This window comes from Nycticebus coucang, chromosome 6, assembly GCF_027406575.1.
Source record: "Nycticebus coucang isolate mNycCou1 chromosome 6, mNycCou1.pri, whole genome shotgun sequence".
Lineage (NCBI taxonomy): Eukaryota > Metazoa > Chordata > Mammalia > Primates > Lorisidae > Nycticebus > Nycticebus coucang.
Window position 1 is genome coordinate 23598779 of NC_069785.1, and position 18855 is coordinate 23617633.

General features: G+C 37.8%; 2 protein-coding genes across 6 annotated transcripts in view; one reads left to right on the forward strand and one right to left on the reverse strand.

The window, feature by feature from the left end:
- Window positions 1-18855, forward strand: part of HECTD1 (HECT domain E3 ubiquitin protein ligase 1) — a 108268-nt gene that overhangs the window by 88446 nt on the left and 967 nt on the right. For 4 of the 5 annotated variants that reach the window (XM_053594896.1, XM_053594897.1, XM_053594898.1 and 1 more), the window contains 15 exons: window positions 703-825; window positions 1982-2138; window positions 4908-5130; window positions 7045-7099; window positions 7308-7490; window positions 7987-8194; window positions 8282-8367; window positions 8604-8731; window positions 10174-10375; window positions 12033-12170; window positions 12765-13372; window positions 15333-15411; window positions 15539-15632; window positions 16697-16847; window positions 18624-18768. In XM_053594896.1, the coding sequence (XP_053450871.1) occupies window positions 703-825; window positions 1982-2138; window positions 4908-5130; window positions 7045-7099; window positions 7308-7490; window positions 7987-8194; window positions 8282-8367; window positions 8604-8731; window positions 10174-10375; window positions 12033-12170; window positions 12765-13372; window positions 15333-15411; window positions 15539-15632; window positions 16697-16847; window positions 18624-18768 (2580 nt within the window). The remainder of the gene's footprint in view (window positions 1-702; window positions 826-1981; window positions 2139-4907; window positions 5131-7044; window positions 7100-7307; window positions 7491-7986; window positions 8195-8281; window positions 8368-8603; window positions 8732-10173; window positions 10376-12032; window positions 12171-12764; window positions 13373-15332; window positions 15412-15538; window positions 15633-16696; window positions 16848-18623; window positions 18769-18855) is intronic. The other variant, XM_053594899.1, reaches the window with a different exon arrangement.
- The window catches only part of AP4S1 (adaptor related protein complex 4 subunit sigma 1), a 93382-nt gene that overhangs the window by 10105 nt on the left and 64422 nt on the right, over window positions 1-18855 (reverse strand). The gene's annotated exons all lie outside the window — the stretch shown is intronic.

Consider the following 18855-nt stretch of genomic DNA (forward strand, 5'->3'; position numbering starts at 1 on the left):
TTTAGCACAGCTGATCCACCTACCTGCGCCTCCCAAAGTATCCATCTATTTTCTCAGTAGTTGTCACATGAAGGTGTAAAAGAATAATCTGCCCTAACCTTTAGAGTTAACCTAAAAAAGGAGTACCCAAGTCTGAGTAGGGTGGTCAAAAAAAAAATTGAGGCTCAGTATTTTTAACTCAGTGAGTAGGGTGCTGGCCACATACACTGAGGCTGGTGGGTGCGAGCCCAGCCCAGGCCTGCTAAACAACAATGACAACTCCAACCAAAAAATAGTCGGGCATTGTGGCCAGCGTCTATAGTCCCAGCTACTCGAGAGGCTGAGGCAAGAGAATTGCTTAAGCCCAAGAGTTTGAGGTTGCCGTGAACTATGAGGCGACGGCATGGCACTCTACTGAGTGACGCTCTGTCCCCCCCCCCACCCCACTCCCAAAAAGGTTGAATTTTAAGGGGGTGAATATATTTTAAAATGTTTTTCATACATGTATATGTTGCTAAGAAGACAAAATAGTACATTAACATATTTCTTATGAAGGCAATTGCATGGTGAATTTAAAATAATGTATAACTTTTCTATAGGTGGTTAATGAAGAAAAAGTTTCTAAGCGCTAGTTAATACGGGCTAATTTCAGGGCAAGGCTGAATGGAAATACGTATGCATCAAATAGTTAGATATGTATCTCTTGCCATTTTTACATTTCAGATTCTGAGACGTCCATCTCTGCAGCGTCGAGCTGGCTCCCGCTCTGATGTAACACACCATGCTGTCACCTCGCAGCTACCACAGGTCCCTGCTGGAGCAGGGAGCCGACCTATTGGGGAGCAGGTAATATCTTCATGTTTATCTTTCCTACAGTATATATATTTTTCTTCTGATAGTAAAGCATTGACCAAAATGCCCTAAATGCCAATAAAGCATGTAGAGGGCTGGAAGGGAAGAGAGTATCCAAAGAGAGAAAGAAAACTACTTTTGCTTGGTTCCTTATTCCAGATAAAATCCATGACTGCTCTGGCATAATGCATACAGGAGTTTCATACTTCAAACCCCTTCATCTTGGCCTTTTGGTAACAGCATATATTAAAATGATTAATAGATATTTTCTAATATTTGTAGTTGTAATAATAGTAGTCTTCTAGCTAACACTGATCACTTCAAGTACTAAACACGGTTCTTAATATTTTGCATGTATTAATTTTTTCAACAACACTTTGAGCATTAATTGCCCCAGTATTCAGATGAAGTGATTGCTAAAAGTTACACATAGGGTCCAAACCCAGCCATTCTTGCTCCAGGTCTGTCAAATGTCAATTTGATCTGTTTTGAAACTTAATTTTAGTGAAGTGTAGGTACTGTCTGTCCCATTTTATTTTGTATGTAAATAATGCATTAGGAAATAAAATTTACATTTTTATAAATCTTATTTCAAAATAATTATATGTTCATTAGGAAATTGCAAAAATACTACAGAGATCTTATGTACCCTCCACCAAATTTCTCCTAGTGAATAGTTAATTTTACATCGCCTAATAGTGCAGTCGCATCAAAGGTAGGAAATGGACATTGGCACAATATGTGTGAATGGTTCTTTGTCATTTTACCACCGCTGATCCAACTTACTTGTGATGGAGTGAAACACTAAGAAGTATATGTACCGCTACCTATTTCTATTAGCCTATTTTGTGATTAAGAAGTACGGCTATGTAAAGAAGTACATCAGATAGCTGGGCGTTGTGGCGGGCGCCTGTAGTCCCAGCTACTCGGGAGGCTGAGGCAAGAGAATCACTTAAGCCCAGGAGTTGGGGGTTGCTGTGAGCTGTGTGAGGCCACGGCACTCTACTGAGGGCTATAAAGTGAGACTCTGTCTCTACAAAAAAAAAAGAAGAAGTACATCAGCTATGAACAACTACTTAGTAGATAGCACATTACTTTTGCAATAATGAAAATTTTCTTCCTGTAATACTTGCATGTGGAATTTTAATAGGAAGAAGAAGAGTATGAAACTAAAGGAGGACGCCGGAGAACATGGGATGATGATTATGTGCTAAAGAGACAATTTTCTGCTTTGGTTCCTGCTTTTGATCCTAGACCTGGTCGTACTAATGTACAACAGACAACTGATCTAGAAATTCCTCCCCCAGGTACATTATGTTTTATGATTTATTTTAATAGATACTGAATAAGATAGTTATATATAGCTTGAAAAGTAAGGTGCTACTTGTATATACAGGGTAGAACTAAACATTTTTAGGAAAAACAATCTGTTAGCCTCATGACCTTTAAAAATTACAGATTTTGAGTCCAGGTGCTGTGGTCCTAACACTTTAGGGAGGTCAAGATCAAGGTGGGATTGTTTGAGGCCAAGAGTTGAAGACCAGTGTGAACTCCTGGCCTCTATAAAAGGATCTTATCTCTGGGCAGTGCCTATAGCACAGTGACTAGGGTGCTGGCACCATATACCGAGGGTGGTAGGTTCAAACCCGGCCCTGGCCTAACTGCAACAAAAAAATAGCCAGGTGTTGTGGCGGGTGCTGTAGTCCCAGCTACTCGGGAGGCTGAGACAAGAGAACCACCTAAACCCAAGAGCTGGAAGTTGCTGTGAGCTGTGATGCTATGGCACTCTACCAAGGGTGACAAAATGAGACTCTGTCTCTAAAAAAAAAAATGAAAAAAAAAACTTTATAAAAATGTAGAATAATTTTTCATGTAACAAGGTGTAGTTACATATGCATGTAATCCCAGCTGCTTAGGAGGCTGAGGTAGGAGGATCGATCACTGGACCCCAGCAGTTTGAGGTTGCACTACACTCTAGCCCAGAGACCCTGTCTTTCCCCCATTCTGTGCCCCCCCCACACACACACACACAAAAAAAATACCTAGATGAAAAAAAAAAAATGAACATGCTTGGAGCCTGTGGCTCAAGCCGCGCTAAGGTGCCAGCCACATACACCTGAGCTGGAGGGTTCGAATCCAGCCTGGACCCACCAAACAACAATGATGACTGCAACCAAAAAATAGCTGGGCATTATGGCAGGTGCCTGTAGTCCCATCTACTTGGGAGGCGGAGGCAGGAGAATCGCTTGAGCGCAGAAGTTGGAGGTTGCTGTGAACTGTGATGTCACAGCACTCTACCCAGAGCAACAGCTTGACGCTCTGTCTCTAAAAAAAAAAAACAAATTACAAATTTTTAAAAATTTTAATGAACACTATGTGTTTTGTATTTGTGCAACTTTTAAAGCAAAGCCCCATTTGAAAGGTGAGAAATTTTTTTACTCTTGTTTCTACTGTATCAAAATTGCAAAAGATATATTCTATCTTCTATATAAAACTAGTGTATATATTCTAGACTAGTTTTGCTACAGGAATATATAGCAAGTGGTTTCAGTCATGTTCTCTGGAGTCAGTTGGCCTGTGTGACAACCTCATCCCTTAAAACTGTTTTCATGGTGTGTAATAGGTATCTTTGTGGCTGCCCCAAAATGTTTAGATTCTAACCTCTGGCACCTGTGGTTGTACCCTAATCATGACAAAAGAAACATTGCAGATGTAATTAAGGATCTTAAGATGGAAAGATTATCCTGGATTAGCAAGATGGGCCCAATGTAATCACAAGAGTCCTTATACAATAGAGGCAGGGGGCTTAGAGAAGGACATATGATTAAGGAAGGGGACTGAAGCGATGAGGACTCACGAGCCAAGGAATGTGGGCAGCCCCTAGAAGTTATCAAAGGCAAGGAAACAGACTCTTTCCTAGAGCCTGTTTAGAAGGAATGAAGTTCTAGAAGGAATGAAACCCTTCAAATCCATTTTAAACTTTTGACCTTTAAGATAATAAATTTGTGTCATTTTACAATACCCAGCTTGTGATAATATTACAGCAACAGGAAGCTGATAGACGGGCAAAATCACCTAACCTGTCTTAAGCGTGAAGGTGTGCCTCAACAGATGTCAACTGCTATAATCAGTATGTTATCCTTAGAGAGGATTTAAATTGTTGATTAAGTGTGGAATATACTTTTTAACTGATAAAATGATACTTGTGTTACATGGCAATGTGAAATAGGAAAATGGGTATGCTTTTTATTGTTGTGTTCTATGTTGAGAACGGATATAAGCTGAATCAAGATGTTCCAAGGTCCTTCAAAAAGGAAAACCTCTAGAGAGTATAAGTAGGACAGACTTTGTGTAGAGTTGTTTGGTAATATATTTCATACCTTCTAATTAAGTAATTTTGTCATTAGTAATTTATATCAAAGAAATATTAGCCCTGTACCATTTTGTATACATGGATGATTGCAAAAATATTTACATTGTCAGTAAATTAGAAATGACCTTAATTATGTCCGGTAACGGGGACATGGCTCTATTAATGTATAGTGGGATGTCATGCAGTATATAAAATAAAGTTTTAGGAAAGTATCATGATATGAAGAAAAGATTCATGAGCTAATGAGTTCGCCACCAAATACATTATAAACCTATAATTATATTTGTATGTGTTTACCTCGCAATTCACTCATTCAGTATTAGTGAAAGGCTGATAAGTCACTGCCGCAGAGTGTGTGTTTTTTTTCTGTGGATATAGAATTATGGATAATTTCAGTTTTCTCATTGACATAATTAAAATGTTTTCTAACTATTCATATATTTGGTATGTATTTTCAAATAAAAATGAGCGCTCTTCATACACCTATATTCTATTCTAGCACCCTGTCTTTCAGTAACTTGGATGTTGTTATTCCCATTAACAAAATAAAAAATGAGACCATGAAAGTTTTAAGTTGCTGACATCTTTTAGCTAATGTATGGCAGAAGTGTTTGGATTTCATGTGGCCTTGTCATCTAGTGCAGTGTCCTTTCTGGACTGCTTATTTAGTATAATTGTTTTCTCATGTCTTCAAAATTATTAGGGACACCTCATTCAGAGCTCTTGGAAGAAGTTGAATGTACTCCATCACCTCGATTAGCCCTGACTTTGAAAGTAACGGGTCTTGGAACAACTCGAGAAGTTGAATTACCACTCACCAATTTCAGATCAACCATCTTTTACTATGTGCAAAAATTGCTTCAGTTGTCCTGTAATGGCAATGTGAAATCAGATAAACTTAGGCGTATTTGGGAGCCCACATACACGTAAGAGATTTTAACTTAATGTTTTAATAAATTTTGTCATGGTATATGAGCCAAGAAGCTTTATGTTTTCATAATTTGGATTATAGGAAAAGATTTGGTTTTTCTGTTCCTTTACTTCCATAAAAAGGAGTAAACTCTGTACTTCTGAACAGATAAGTGTTTCTGATTTCCTATGTAGCATGGTTAAATTTTAGAACTGGAAGGACCTTTGGAAACAGTCTAGTCTAGCTTCTTACATAATTGTTGAAAAAAGTATCATTTGAACTCTTTGATTAGGATCGTGTATGAAATACTAAATATTTCTTTTTGGGGGGCCAGGCACAGTGGCTCACACTTGTAATCCCAGCAGTTTGGGAGGCCAAGGCAGGGGAGGATTACTTGTGCTCAGGACCTTGAGGCTGCAGTGAGCTGTGATCATGCTACTGCACTCTATCCTAGGTGACAAGCAAATAAACAATGAATGAATAATTTTGTTGATGTTTTTTTCTTTTCTTTTTTTTGAGACAGAGTCTCAAGCTGTCACCCTGGGTAGAGTGCTGTGGCATCACAGCTCACAGCAACCTCCAACTCCTGGGCTCAAGCAATTCTCCTGTCTTCACCTCCCAAGTAGCTGGGACTACAGGTGCCCACTACAATGCCTGGCTATTGTTGTTTTTTTTTTTGTTCATTCAACAAAGAATTACCAGTGACCTTGGAAGATTTATTTAACCTTTTTTTTGAGACAGCCTCAAGCCGTGGCCCTGGGTAGAGTGCTGTGCTATCACAGCTCATAGCAACCTCCAACTTCTAGGCTTAAGCGATTCTCTTGCCTCAGCCTCTCAAGTTGCTGGGACTACAGGCACCCACCACAACGCCTGGCTATGTTTTGGTTGTAGTTGTCATTGTTTGGCAGGCCTGGGCCCGATTTGAACCTGCCAGTTCTGGTGTATGTGGCTGCGCCTTAGCTGCTTGAGCCACGGATGTCACCCTTATTTAACATTTTTATGCATCAATTTCCTTATCTGTAAAATGAGAATGGTTGTGAGAATGGTTGCAATCAGTGAATTAATACATGTAGACTGTTTGTATTATTCCTTAGGATATAGTAAGTAATCAGTAACTATAACTTACAAAATAATAATATTAAGGCTGGGCACCCATAGTTCAGTTGTTAGGGTGCCAGCCACATGCACTGGGGCTGGTGGGTTCGAACTGGGCCTGGGACTGCTAAAACAAAAAAAATAGCTGGGTGTTGTGGCGGGCACCTGTAGTCTCAGCTATTAGGGAGGCTGAGTGAGGCAAGAGAATCACTTAGGAGGTTGCTGTGAGCTATGACATGACGGCACTCTACCATGTGCAACATAGTGAGACTCTGTCTCAATAAAAAAGAAAATAATATATAAAAACAATTGTGTCATAATTCTAGTTGTAACTTGACTTGGTAGGAAGTTTTCTGATGTTCTGAACATCACCAGTAATCTTACATACTGCCCAAGAATAGTAATGTAGGGCCTTTTGAGATAGAAGGTGATAATTGTATTTTCCCTTCCTTCCATTTTGATTAGAGTTTACAAATTGATCTCATCATATTATTTAAAGTCATGATCATTGTCATTCCTACCCTTTCCATCTAGACACAGAAAAACCTTTTTTTTAAATTTTATTTTGTAGAGAACAGAGTCTCACTTACCGCCCTCAGTGGAGTGCTGTGGGGTCACACAGCTCACAGCAACCTCCTGGGCTTAGGCAATTCTCTGTCATGCTACGGCACTCTACTGAGGCAAGACTGTCACAAAAAAAAAAAAAAATCTTGAGTTCAGTGTTTAATGCAAGCATATGTTGAATGAATGAAATCATTTATATATTGAATCCTCATAGAAAATAATCACAAGTAATTTGATTTATGGATTAACTTGAGTAATATTTCATGTTTAGAATCATGTACAGAGAAATGAAGGATTCTGACAAAGAAAAGGAAAATGGAAAAATGGTAAGTTATTTTTAGAAAATCAGTCTTGGTTATTTAGTAAAAGAACAATAAAAAAAAAGTAAAACTAACATGGTTGCAGTTGAACATTTGAGGGAAAAATGACTAACATGGATTTCTTTAGTTTAAGAGCATGATTTTAAACTGCCTCATATGTGAAATCTAGACTTCATAAATAGGAAAGGCCAACAATTGGTTTTTCCTATTGTAGGGTTGCTGGTCTGTAGAGCATGTGGAACAGTACCTTGGCACTGATGAATTACCAAAGAATGACTTAATAACCTACCTGCAGAAGAATGCAGATGCCGCTTTCCTGCGCCACTGGAAATTAACTGGCACTAATAAAAGTATTAGGAAAAACAGAAATTGTTCTCAGCTCATTGCTGCATATAAGGTACATGTTGGCATTAAAACACTATTTTTATTGGGAATGGCTTTTGTGCTTTATTTTGCAGCTTTAAAAGCTTTTTAAGGAAGAGGGGTTCATTGGGAGGTTGAATTAACATTGTAAATGTAGCAATGCTGAAGTTTCAAATATGACTGTGGCATTGAATCTGAGTACAGACTTTGAACTGTGGATTATAGTGGTTATATTTTTTTTTGAGAATTTTAATGGTTTAGAATATATTTATTTTCATTATATGTAATACTTTTTTATTTAAAAATGTGATACTTTGGGCGGTGCCTGTGGCTCAAGGAGTAGGGCACCGGCCCCATATGGCGGAGGTGGTGGGTTCAAACCCAGCCCTGGCCAAAAAACCGCAAAAGAAAAAAAAAAAATGTGATACTTTGAAAACGTCTAGCCTTTTCAAAGTAATATTAATATTGAATGATGCATTACTTCTCTTGAAAATCTGATTAACAGCTAGTTTTGCTAATTGTTTCTACAGGATTTCTGTGAGCATGGAACAAAGTCTGGGTTAAATCAGGGGGCCATTTCTACTCTTCAAAGTAGTGATATTCTTAATTTAGCAAAAGAACAACCTCAGGCCAAAGCAGGCAATGGACAGAACTCTTGTGGAGTAGAAGATGTCCTTCAGCTTCTGCGTATTCTATATATAGTTGCAAGTGACCCTTATTCAAGAATATCCCAAGAAGGTCTGTAAGAAGCCTTGTTTCATTTTTATAGAATTTTTAAAGCAAGTCAATTTAAATTTTTATTAATGTTATTATTTAATTTTACAGACAGTGATGAGCAGCCTCAATTTACTTTTCCACCAGATGAATTCACTAGCAAAAAAATTACAACAAAAATTTTACAGCAGATAGAGGTAATAAAATCAGATAGTTGAGCTCCTCTTGATAATTTCATTGTTGGACTTTTCGTGGTATTACCTTTTCTTCCTTTTGCCTTGCACTATCTCATCCTACTCCCTGGTTCAGTAATTTGGGCAATGTGGTCCTTTGCATATATTTCTTAATTAGATTTAATAATTTACTTTCTTTTGAAGGTCATTTTTGTTAATTACCTTATAGCGCTAAGACACTATTATTTGTTAATTCCCAGGAACCATTGGCATTGGCAAGTGGGGCTCTGCCAGACTGGTGTGAACAATTAACCAGCAAGTGTCCTTTTCTAATACCATTTGAAACTAGACAGCTTTATTTCACATGTACAGCATTTGGTGCATCAAGGTAGGAAGTATACCTATTTATTTAAAGTGGAAGTCTCACCTATGTTACCTAGGGTGGTCATGAATTCTTGGGCTTAAGGGATCCTCCTGCTTTGCCTCTGAAGTAATTGGGACTATAGGCGTGTACTACCATGCTCATGATAAGGATGTGTATCTTTCTATGTTTTTAGAATATATGTTTTTTATGTATGGAAGTTTAAAATGTATGAATATAAAGATGTACAGAGAGAATATTTTGTGTTTTTGTAAAAAGTAGTCAACATTTAAAAATTTTCTATTGGGCTGGGAGTGGTGGCTCACACCTGTAATCCCAGCATTTGGGATACTCTTATATTGTTTTTCTGTCTCCTTTCACTAAATCAAAGGGCAGGAATTTCTGGTGGTTTTATTTTCTGCTGTAGTTCAAGTGTCTAAAATAGTGTTTAGCACATTATAGGTAGTGAGGAAATGCTATGTTGAATGATTGTGTACTTTAAGTGTTCTTTCAAAATAGGTATAGCTATTTCTTCCTTGATAAATTACATTTTTGTACCATTTCATACTATTTACAAAGCATTTGTATACATTGTTGCAGTAAATGGCATTGATAGTGATTTCTGTTTTATAGATGAGGAAAATGATTTTCAAAGTACTTAGCTGATTTACTTAAGATTACCAGAATATAGTTGTACAAATGAAAGTAGAGCCTTCATCTTTTTATTTGTAGTGATAGATTCTTTCTCCTACCCTACCTGGATTAGCTGTGTTGTTAAAGAGAAAATGTTTTAAAATTATAACAACCATTTTGATGGTGGCTTTCAGTTTGAGAGCTTAACCATTTTTTAGGTTTTCTTTTCTTTTTTTTTTTTTTTTTTTTTTTGTAGAGACAGAGTCTCACTCTATGGCCCTCAGTAGAGTGCTGTGGCATCACACAGCTCACAGCAACCTCCAACTCCTGGGCTTAGGCAATTCTTCTGCCTCAGCCTCCTGAGTAGCTGGGACTACAGGTGCCTGCCACAATGCCCTGCCCCAACCAATTTTTTGGTTGCAATTTGGCCGAGGCCAAACCGGTTTGAACCCACCACCCTCGGTATATGGGACAGGTGCCCTACTCACTGAGCCACAGGCGCCGCCCCATTTTTTAGGTTTTCTTATAGAAATGTTTGTTTATATCTTATGTGATCTGTGGGCCATTGGGCTTTATTTTTATGTAATTGCTAAAATGAGGAAAATATGGACCCGGTACTTTCTCAATTTAAACAAATTATGTGTAGATTATAATAAAAGGAGTTTTATACATTTTTCTTATGAAAGAAAGCAATTTAGGCCAAAAAATTTTTTTAAATCACCTTACAAGATACTATTTTTTAAGTTTCTTAAATCTTTGAATTCCGTTGCTGGTTCACTAGTATACTAGTATATACAATTCTTAATGTATGCTACATAGATATGTTTCCATTTCAGAGCAATAGTATGGTTACAAAACCGACGTGAAGCCACAGTGGAACGAACAAGGACCACAAGCAGTGTAAGGAGGGATGATCCTGGAGAGTTTCGAGTTGGTCGTCTCAAGCATGAAAGAGTAAAAGTTCCACGTGGTGAATCACTGATGGAATGGGCCGAGAATGTCATGCAAATACATGCAGATCGGAAATCAGTTCTTGAGGTAACTTAATATAAAATAAGTTTGTTTGTTTGTTTTTTTTAAGGGAACTGGAATGATATACAAGGAACCAGCCAGTTTCTGTCTTCCACTGTATGAAAACTGTTAGATAAGTATGAAGGGGGATTTCTCTGTCAGAACATCTATCATGGATGCTCTAACTCACCTTCTTATGGTTTAGGATCTTGGGCAGTTAGTAAGGAATAATGAAAATCTTCATTTCTTAATAAAGTTGGATTGAATTAGTACCCACAAGGGATTCTTTTCGTTACTCTAAATTTTATTCTTCTGTTAAACTGTTCTATTAGATGAATATCTGCATTTTCGAAGTGTACTGTTTTGTTTCACTTAAATTGTGCTTGGTATTGTACCATTGGTCTATATTGAGAGATGTTTTAACAAATGGCAGTATGAAATTTAGTATACTTGTTGTAGAGGTGTTAATCTTGAACACTGTTGATTATGTTCCCACTACACAGTATTCCTTATTTGAGGAGCAGTGGAAATACCTCTCACCACAGATGTGAACCAGCTAGTTTTCTTTTCTTTTCTTTTCTTTCTTTCTTTTTCTCTTTTAAATTAGACAAGATCTTGCTTTGTTGTGGAGGCTGGAATACAGTGGCACGATCCTAGCTCACTGCAACCTCAAACCTCTGGGATCAAGTGATCCTCCTGGCTCAGCTTCCCAAGTAGCAGCCACTAGGCCTTGCCTGTTTTTATCTTTTGGATCACAAACTGATCATGACAAATTTGACACATCTTTAAAAGAAGTACAAGGCTTTGTCTTTCAATTCATATATAATCTTTGTCTAATTTTTCTCTTACCCATATATTCTTCTAACCTAGATAATCCTTTTTTTTGGGAGGGGGGTGGGGGATAGCCTTACTGTGTCAATCCTCGGTAGAGTCCTGTGGTGTCACAGCTCACAGAAACCTCAAACTCTTGGGCTTAAGCCATTCTCTTACCTCGGCCTCTCTAGTAGCTGGGACTATAGGCGCCCGCCACAACCAATGCCTGGCTTTTTTTGTTTGTAGTTGTCACTTTTGTTTAGCTGGTCCGGGCCGGATTTGAACTTGCCAGCCTTGGGGTATGTGGCTGGTGCCTTAACAACCTGAGCTATAGGCGCTGAGTACCCCCCCCCCCCACCCGCTCATGTGTTTTACATTTTTGTAAGATACTTCAAATCATTTTTGGAACAGGTAGAGTATGGACAAAAAACCTTTGAAGTTATTGCTTACAATCACAAATATTACAAGTGGAAGATTTTAGGCTTTGGTGTCACATAAAAATCTGTACAACATCATTTCTTCAAGCAAATTATTTAACCTCTTTATCTGAGATTTGATTTCCTGTGGTATAAAAAAGGAGGTGAATATTTTGCAGGGTTGTTGTGGTAAGTTAGTAAATGAACAGTGCTCAGCATGATGCTGAAACATAATAGTGTACAACAAATGTGCTCTTCTCTTTAGAAAAATAAGATAATTACTCTTGTGTTGCTTATAGTATACTACATGCTGTTGTGAAAAAAAGGTTTATTACTCGATCACATGTCACCTATTTTGTAAGAATTGTATCTTTTAAAAATCCCAAAACTTAAAAAAAAATAATAAACCCCAAAACTTTTAGATTCACTCACCCCATAATTTGTTCATATTTTAGGTTGAATTTTTAGGAGAAGAAGGGACTGGCTTGGGACCCACATTAGAGTTTTATGCTCTGGTGGCAGCAGAATTCCAGAGAACTGATCTGGGTGCTTGGCTTTGTGATGATAACTTTCCAGATGATGAATCTCGTCATGTAAGATTTATTTCTTACTTCATGATTTGAGTTGTGACTTTGCTTCTGGCAAGTATTAAAAGTAGGTTATGCTGAGTTCAATGTACACTATTCAGGTGCTAGGTATACTATTCATTGCTGTACAATATATCCATGTAACAAAATTGCACTCGTACCCCCTAAGTATATTGAAATTTTAAAAAACAGGCTGTGCTTTCAGAATATAGGTCAGGTTCTTTACTATGGAATAATCTTGACACTGTTAAAATATTTCTAAAGGATAAAATTTAGTCCCTGAAAGCTATAGTAGAACCTCCATACCTCCATAGTTGAACACCTCTCTACATTGACTACCTCCTTGACCTAATTTTCATAGATTTAATATGTACCATATGTACATATCAGGCCTAGTTCTTATGTTGACCAACTCTGTATGTTGATCAGTTTGTGATATGTGCTAGTCCTTTGAGTGGTCAACTTATGGAGGTTCTACTCTAGTTATAAAATGTATATATACATTTAGATAAGATGAAGGTATTCAGTTAGAAAACACAATGATGATAGGCTTACTGTTACCTTTTAATTTTATTTGCATTTTCCCCTTTAAAAAATTAGGTCGATCTTGGCGGTGGATTAAAACCTCCTGGATACTATGTGCAAAGGTCATGCGGACTGTTCACGGCACCATTTCCACAAGATAGTGATGAGCTTGAAAGAATCACAAAACTCTTTCATTTCCTTGGGATTTTCTTGGCCAAATGCATTCAAGACAATAGACTTGTGGACTTACCTATTTCTAAGCCCTTTTTTAAACTTATGTGTATGGGTGACATTAAAAGCAACATGAGTAAATTGATTTATGAGTCACGAGGCGATAGAGACTTACACTGTACTGAAAGTCAATCTGAGGCTTCTACAGAAGAAGGTCATGATTCACTCTCAGTAGGAAGCTTTGAAGAGGATTCAAAATCGGAATTTATTCTTGATCCCCCTAAACCAAAACCCCCAGCTTGGTTTAATGGAATTTTAACATGGGAAGATTTTGAACTAGTAAACCCACACAGAGCCAGATTTTTAAAAGAAATTAAAGATCTTGCTATCAAGAGGCGCCAGATTTTAAGCAACAAAGGTCTTTCTGAAGATGAGAAGAACACAAAATTACAGGAACTAGTGCTGAAGAATCCATCAGGTTCTGGGCCTCCACTTAGCATAGAAGATTTAGGGTAAGCTTTATATATATGTTCTTCAAACTAACAGAAGAGTAAGTTCTAAAGCTTTTGTTTCTTTGTTCTCACTGATTTTGCATATATTACTCAAAAACACTAATATGCTATGGGAAATATTGATTATTTGAACTTTTTATTTTTTTTTTCTTGAGACAAGAGTCTCATTTTGTTACCCTTGGTAAAGTGCTGTGGCGTTACAGCTCACAGCAACCTCAAACTCTTGGGCTTAAGCAATTCTCTTACCTCAGCCTCCTGAGTTGCTCGGACTGCAGACACCTGCCACAATACCCAGCTATTTATAGAGACAAGGTCTTGCTCTGGCTCAGGCTGCTGTCAAACCTGTGCACTCAGCAATCCATCCGCCTCAGTGAACTTTTGATTTGTCAGTAGTATAAAGGTAACTCGTGGCCAGGTACAGTTGGACATGCTTGTAATCCCAGCGTTCTGGAAGTCTGAGGCACGAGAATCATTTGAGGTCAGGAGTTCACAACCAGCCTGGGCAATAGTGATACCCCCATCACTACAAAAAACTTCACAATTAGCTGGGTGTGTTGGTGTGTTTCTGTCTTCTTAGCCGCTGAGAAGGCTGAAGCAGGAGGATCGCTTGAGCCCAGGAATTGGAGGAGGCTACATTGAGCTATGATCATGCCACTGCAATAGCTCAGGCAACAAAGAGAGACCCTGCCTTTATTTATTTATTTATTTTGAAACAGAGTCTCACTCTGTTGCCCAGGCTTTAGAGTGCTGTAGCGTCAGTTTAGCTTAACAGCAACTTCAAATGCATGTATTCAGGTGATCCTCCTGCTTCAGCCTCCTGAGTAACTGGGAGTACTGGTACCTGCCATGACACTCAGCTAATTTTTCTATTTCTAGTAGAGACCCAGGGTGTGTGTGTGGAGTGGTGGTGGTGGTGGTAGGTTGGGTCTTACTCTTCCTCAGACTGGTTTCAAACTCTTGAGCCCAAGGGATCCTCCTGCCTCCACCTCCCAGAGTGCTAGGATTACAGCAGGATTGAGTCACTGTGCCTGGCCAAGACCCTGTCTTAAAAGAAGATTATACGATTTATCAAATATGATAAATTTTTGTGTCTTGTGTAAAAAGTCTAAGCCAACAGTATTTTGACAAATTTATCAGCTCAGAAAAGTTTGGTTGGTACGTAAGCTTTATCTCCAATGGCTGCATCAGCTAAATGAGGTACTGCAGATCTTTCGATAAAACTCTGTTACTATATACGTGTAATTATATTAACCTTCATACATTCTCCTATTATTTTAGGTTAACTACAAGGCTTTCTTGTTTTATTTTTAACATTTGCTGGCAATATTAGGACGTTGTGTTTGATAAATGGTTATATATGATTCAAGGATTGATGTTTAACTTATACATAGCATGAATAACTTTAGTGAAGTAATAGCTTCTTCCTGAAAAAAAGTCTTATCTTTTTTTTTTCCTTCTTTTGAGACAGAGTTTTTGTTGTCCTAGGTAGAATTCCGTGGCATCATAACTCACAGCAACCTCAAACTCTTGGGCTTGAGCATTGCGCTTGACTTACCCTCCTGAGTACTTGGGACTATAGGCACCCACCACTATGCCCAGCTAGTTTTTCTATTCAGTAACTCTTGCTCAGGCTAGTTTTGAACTCCTGAGTTCAGGCAATCCATCTGCCTCTGCTTTCCAGAGTGCTAGGGTTACAGGCATGAGCTACCACACTCATCCTGGAAAAAATGTCTTATAAACATGTTACTGTCATAATTCATTGCAGTAACGGTTGGCCTAATATTTGTACACAGGGCTTTTCATTTAAAAAGGCTTAATACTTGGTTTAAGCTGGTGTGAATGATTTTGTTGGGGGTATGGTGTGTGTGTGGGGGGGTCTCTTGGTTTTGACAGCACTGTTATTACAAAGTAAATACCAATAGTAGCTGAGTATGAGTTAATCTAATCTTTGTTCTCTCAGTTTAAATTTCCAGTTTTGCCCTTCCTCGAGAATATATGGTTTCACAGCTGTGGATCTCAAACCAAGTGGTGAAGATGAGGTAAAAATTTTGCTTAAAAATATTTGTCAGTTCTAAAACATCCTCTTAACAAGGCTGGTTCTATTGGGTACTACAGAAATACTCCTAGATATTAAGTAACTTAACGCTGGCACATTTTCCTTTGCAGATGATAACAATGGATAATGCAGAAGAATATGTGGATTTGATGTTTGACTTTTGTATGCATACGGGTATTCAGAAACAAATGGAAGCCTTTAGAGGTAATTGTAAAGGATCATTAGCATAATCCCTCTCTTTTTACTTCGAGATACTTGAAATTAAGGTCAAGAATTGCTGGTAAACGTGCCCTCTAGTTTTTTGTCTTCTATATAATTAGGTCCTGCACAGTGTTCAGAACAGTGTGGAACATTCTCAGGCTGTTGTGTACCCTCAGCTTGCTCTTCTAGGGTAATGGGGATCCATTTTGGTTCTCATTACTTCATTTGCAAGTGGATGTAAGGTGTGGGTGGTCATAAGGTTGTATATAGTCTACATTACATGATCGAGATAAATCTGAAGTTCTTCAGGTGAAGATGGGAACAGTACATTAGACTATATATAAATCACTTTGAAAATGAGAACACAACTTTGGCTGGCTTGTATGACACAAAGAGCTGGTGGTTGAGTAGTCGTAAGAATTTGGCTATTGACCACAGTGACTGGTTCTCTCTCTGTTCACATTTGTGATATTAAGCAGAAATTTATAACAAAAAGATAAAATTTGTAATACTCAAGTTAACGTTTTACAAGAGGAGCTCAATGCGACTTGTATTGATCTTTTGTCAACAGTATATATTGAGTATTACAATTTTAATAAAGCTTTTTCCTTTCTTAAAATGTATATGTATATTTTTTTGGCACCCTCCGTATTGTTATTATAGTTATTAACTGTTATAGTCACCCTGTTGTGCTATTAAACACTAGAACCTTATTCCTTCTAATTGTTTTAAATTTTTATCCATTAACCAAGTCTCTCCACCCCACCCTTCCCAGCCTTTGCTCCCACATATGAGTGAGAACATTCAGTATTTGTCTTTTTGTATGTGGCTTATTTCATTTAACATAATGACCTCCAGTTCCATCCATGCTCTTGTAAATGACAGGATTTCACCCATTTTCATGGTCAAATACTATTCCACTGTGCATATACACATTTTATTTATCCTTACATCTATTGATGGGCACTTGGATTTGTTTTGATAATGGGTATTTTGATTTGAAATTTGGTATGTTGCAATTATAACTGGAAACTAACTTGTGTGTTTTTACTATATGTACAATGTAGATGGGTTTAATAAAGTTTTTCCAATGGAGAAATTAAGTTCCTTCAGCCATGAAGAAGTCCAAATGATTCTTTGTGGAAACCAGTCACCATCCTGGGCAGCAGAGGATATTATTAATTACACTGAACCTAAGCTGGGTTACACACGTGACAGGTATGTGCTGGCATTTTCTGAGATCACTAAAATTATTTATATTCCCATAATCTTATGACAGATTTTCTAAAGAACTGTAACTCACTGAGTTACATTGGTAAGTGAGAAAGCAGTGAAGTCTCACAATTACCAAGATGCATATCCTTCGATAAAGCCAAAAGTACACAGAAAGACAGTTGAATTACTTTTGGTTGTAGATTCTTTTTCTTTTTTGTATCATTTTTAAAATTTGGTAAATTGGGCGGTGCCTGTGGCTCAGTGGGTAGGGTGCCGGCCCTGTGTACCGAGGGTGGTCGGTTTAAGCCTGGCCCCGGCCAAACTGCAACGAAAAAAATAGCTGGGTGTTGTGGCGCACCCTGTAGTCCCAGCTACTCAGGAGGCTGAGGCAAGAGAATTGCCTAAGCCCAGGAGTTGGAGGTTGCTGTGAGCTGTGTGACACCACGGTACTCTACCAAGGGTAATAAAGTGAAACTCTGTCTCTACAAAAAAAAAAATGTTTACAAAAAAAAAAATGTTGGTAAATTGTAAAACCCTTACAGCTATGTTGCATTTATATTAAACTTTTTATTGAAATATTATATAACAAAGAAGTATGTGTATATATATACAGTTTAGAACATACCTTTATGATTGGTACCCAGAATAAGAACCTCCACAACCCCCTTTCCCACCACACATACACAGATAATTAAATCACTATCCATTGATTAATTTTGTTTGCTGTTTAAATTATGAACTCATGTAGTTTGTAATTCTTTATGATCTGGTTTCTTTTATTTAACGTTATGATTTTATGTAATTCCTTTTTTCTGTTTGGACTCTATTGTGGTTTTCTATATTTAACATTGTGGCGTTAGTTCATTTTAGTTCATTTTATTCATATATAGTATTAGAACATAAATTTTTCACAATGTGATTTTACTGAAACAAAAATGAATTATTTTATGTCTCTTTCGGTACATTTAGCCGTATTTAAATTATGAAAATGTGTCTTGTGGTTTTTTTTTTTGTTTTTTTTTTGAGGTAGAGCCTCAAGCTGTCACCCTGGGTAGAGTGCTATGGCATCACAGCTCACAGCAACCTCCAGCTCCTGAGCTCAAGTGATTCTCCTGCCTCCACCTCCCAAGTAGCTGGAACTATAGGCACCCGCCACAACACCCAGCTATTTTTTGGTTGCAGCCATTTGTTGTTTGGCGGGCCTGGGCTGGATTCGAACCGGCCAGCTCAGGTGTATGTGGCTGGTGCTTCAGCTGCTTGAGCCATAGGCGCCAAGCCCTTGTGGTTTTTCTGATTTGCCAACTTTGTTGCATAATCCAAATGATCCTTATGCTCCATCTGTTCTTATACTTCATCAGCATTTCAGTTCTTAATATTTATAAGTACAAGACAGTCTCAGAGAAATACTTTTAAAGTAGCCCTTATTAGCTATTTTCATACTTTGTTATGCAAGAGTCTCTAGTGTTTTTGTTCTTCAGCCTTTTTAATCTCATGGCACACTAGAACCTGTGGTTCAACTTCCGCAGCACACTTAACTTACATTGATCAAAAAAAGGAGTGAATATACTTACTGTGCTTTGAACTTCTTTCAAAAATAATTGAATTAAGGACCTTTAAAATTTTTTGCAGCACACCGGTTGAAAATCACTGCTCTAGACAATGCTACTGTTCTTGTGACATGAATAATAGTTTTTATAGGGGCGTTATTGCTGGTTACAAAGTACTGATTTTCATTTAAATCTTCTGTCAACTCATTATACCATATCTTTGTTCTTTCAGCCCTGGTTTCCTAAGGTTTGTGAGGGTATTATGCGGCATGTCTTCAGATGAAAGGAAAGCCTTCTTGCAGTTCACCACTGGGTGTTCCACTCTGCCCCCAGGGGGACTGGCTAACTTGCATCCCAGGCTCACAGTTGTACGCAAGGTATAAACTCTAGCTAATGGGGAATCCACATGGAATTTAGTTACTTCAGGATTGAAAGAAAAAAAGAGATGTTAAAACTCATTGGTG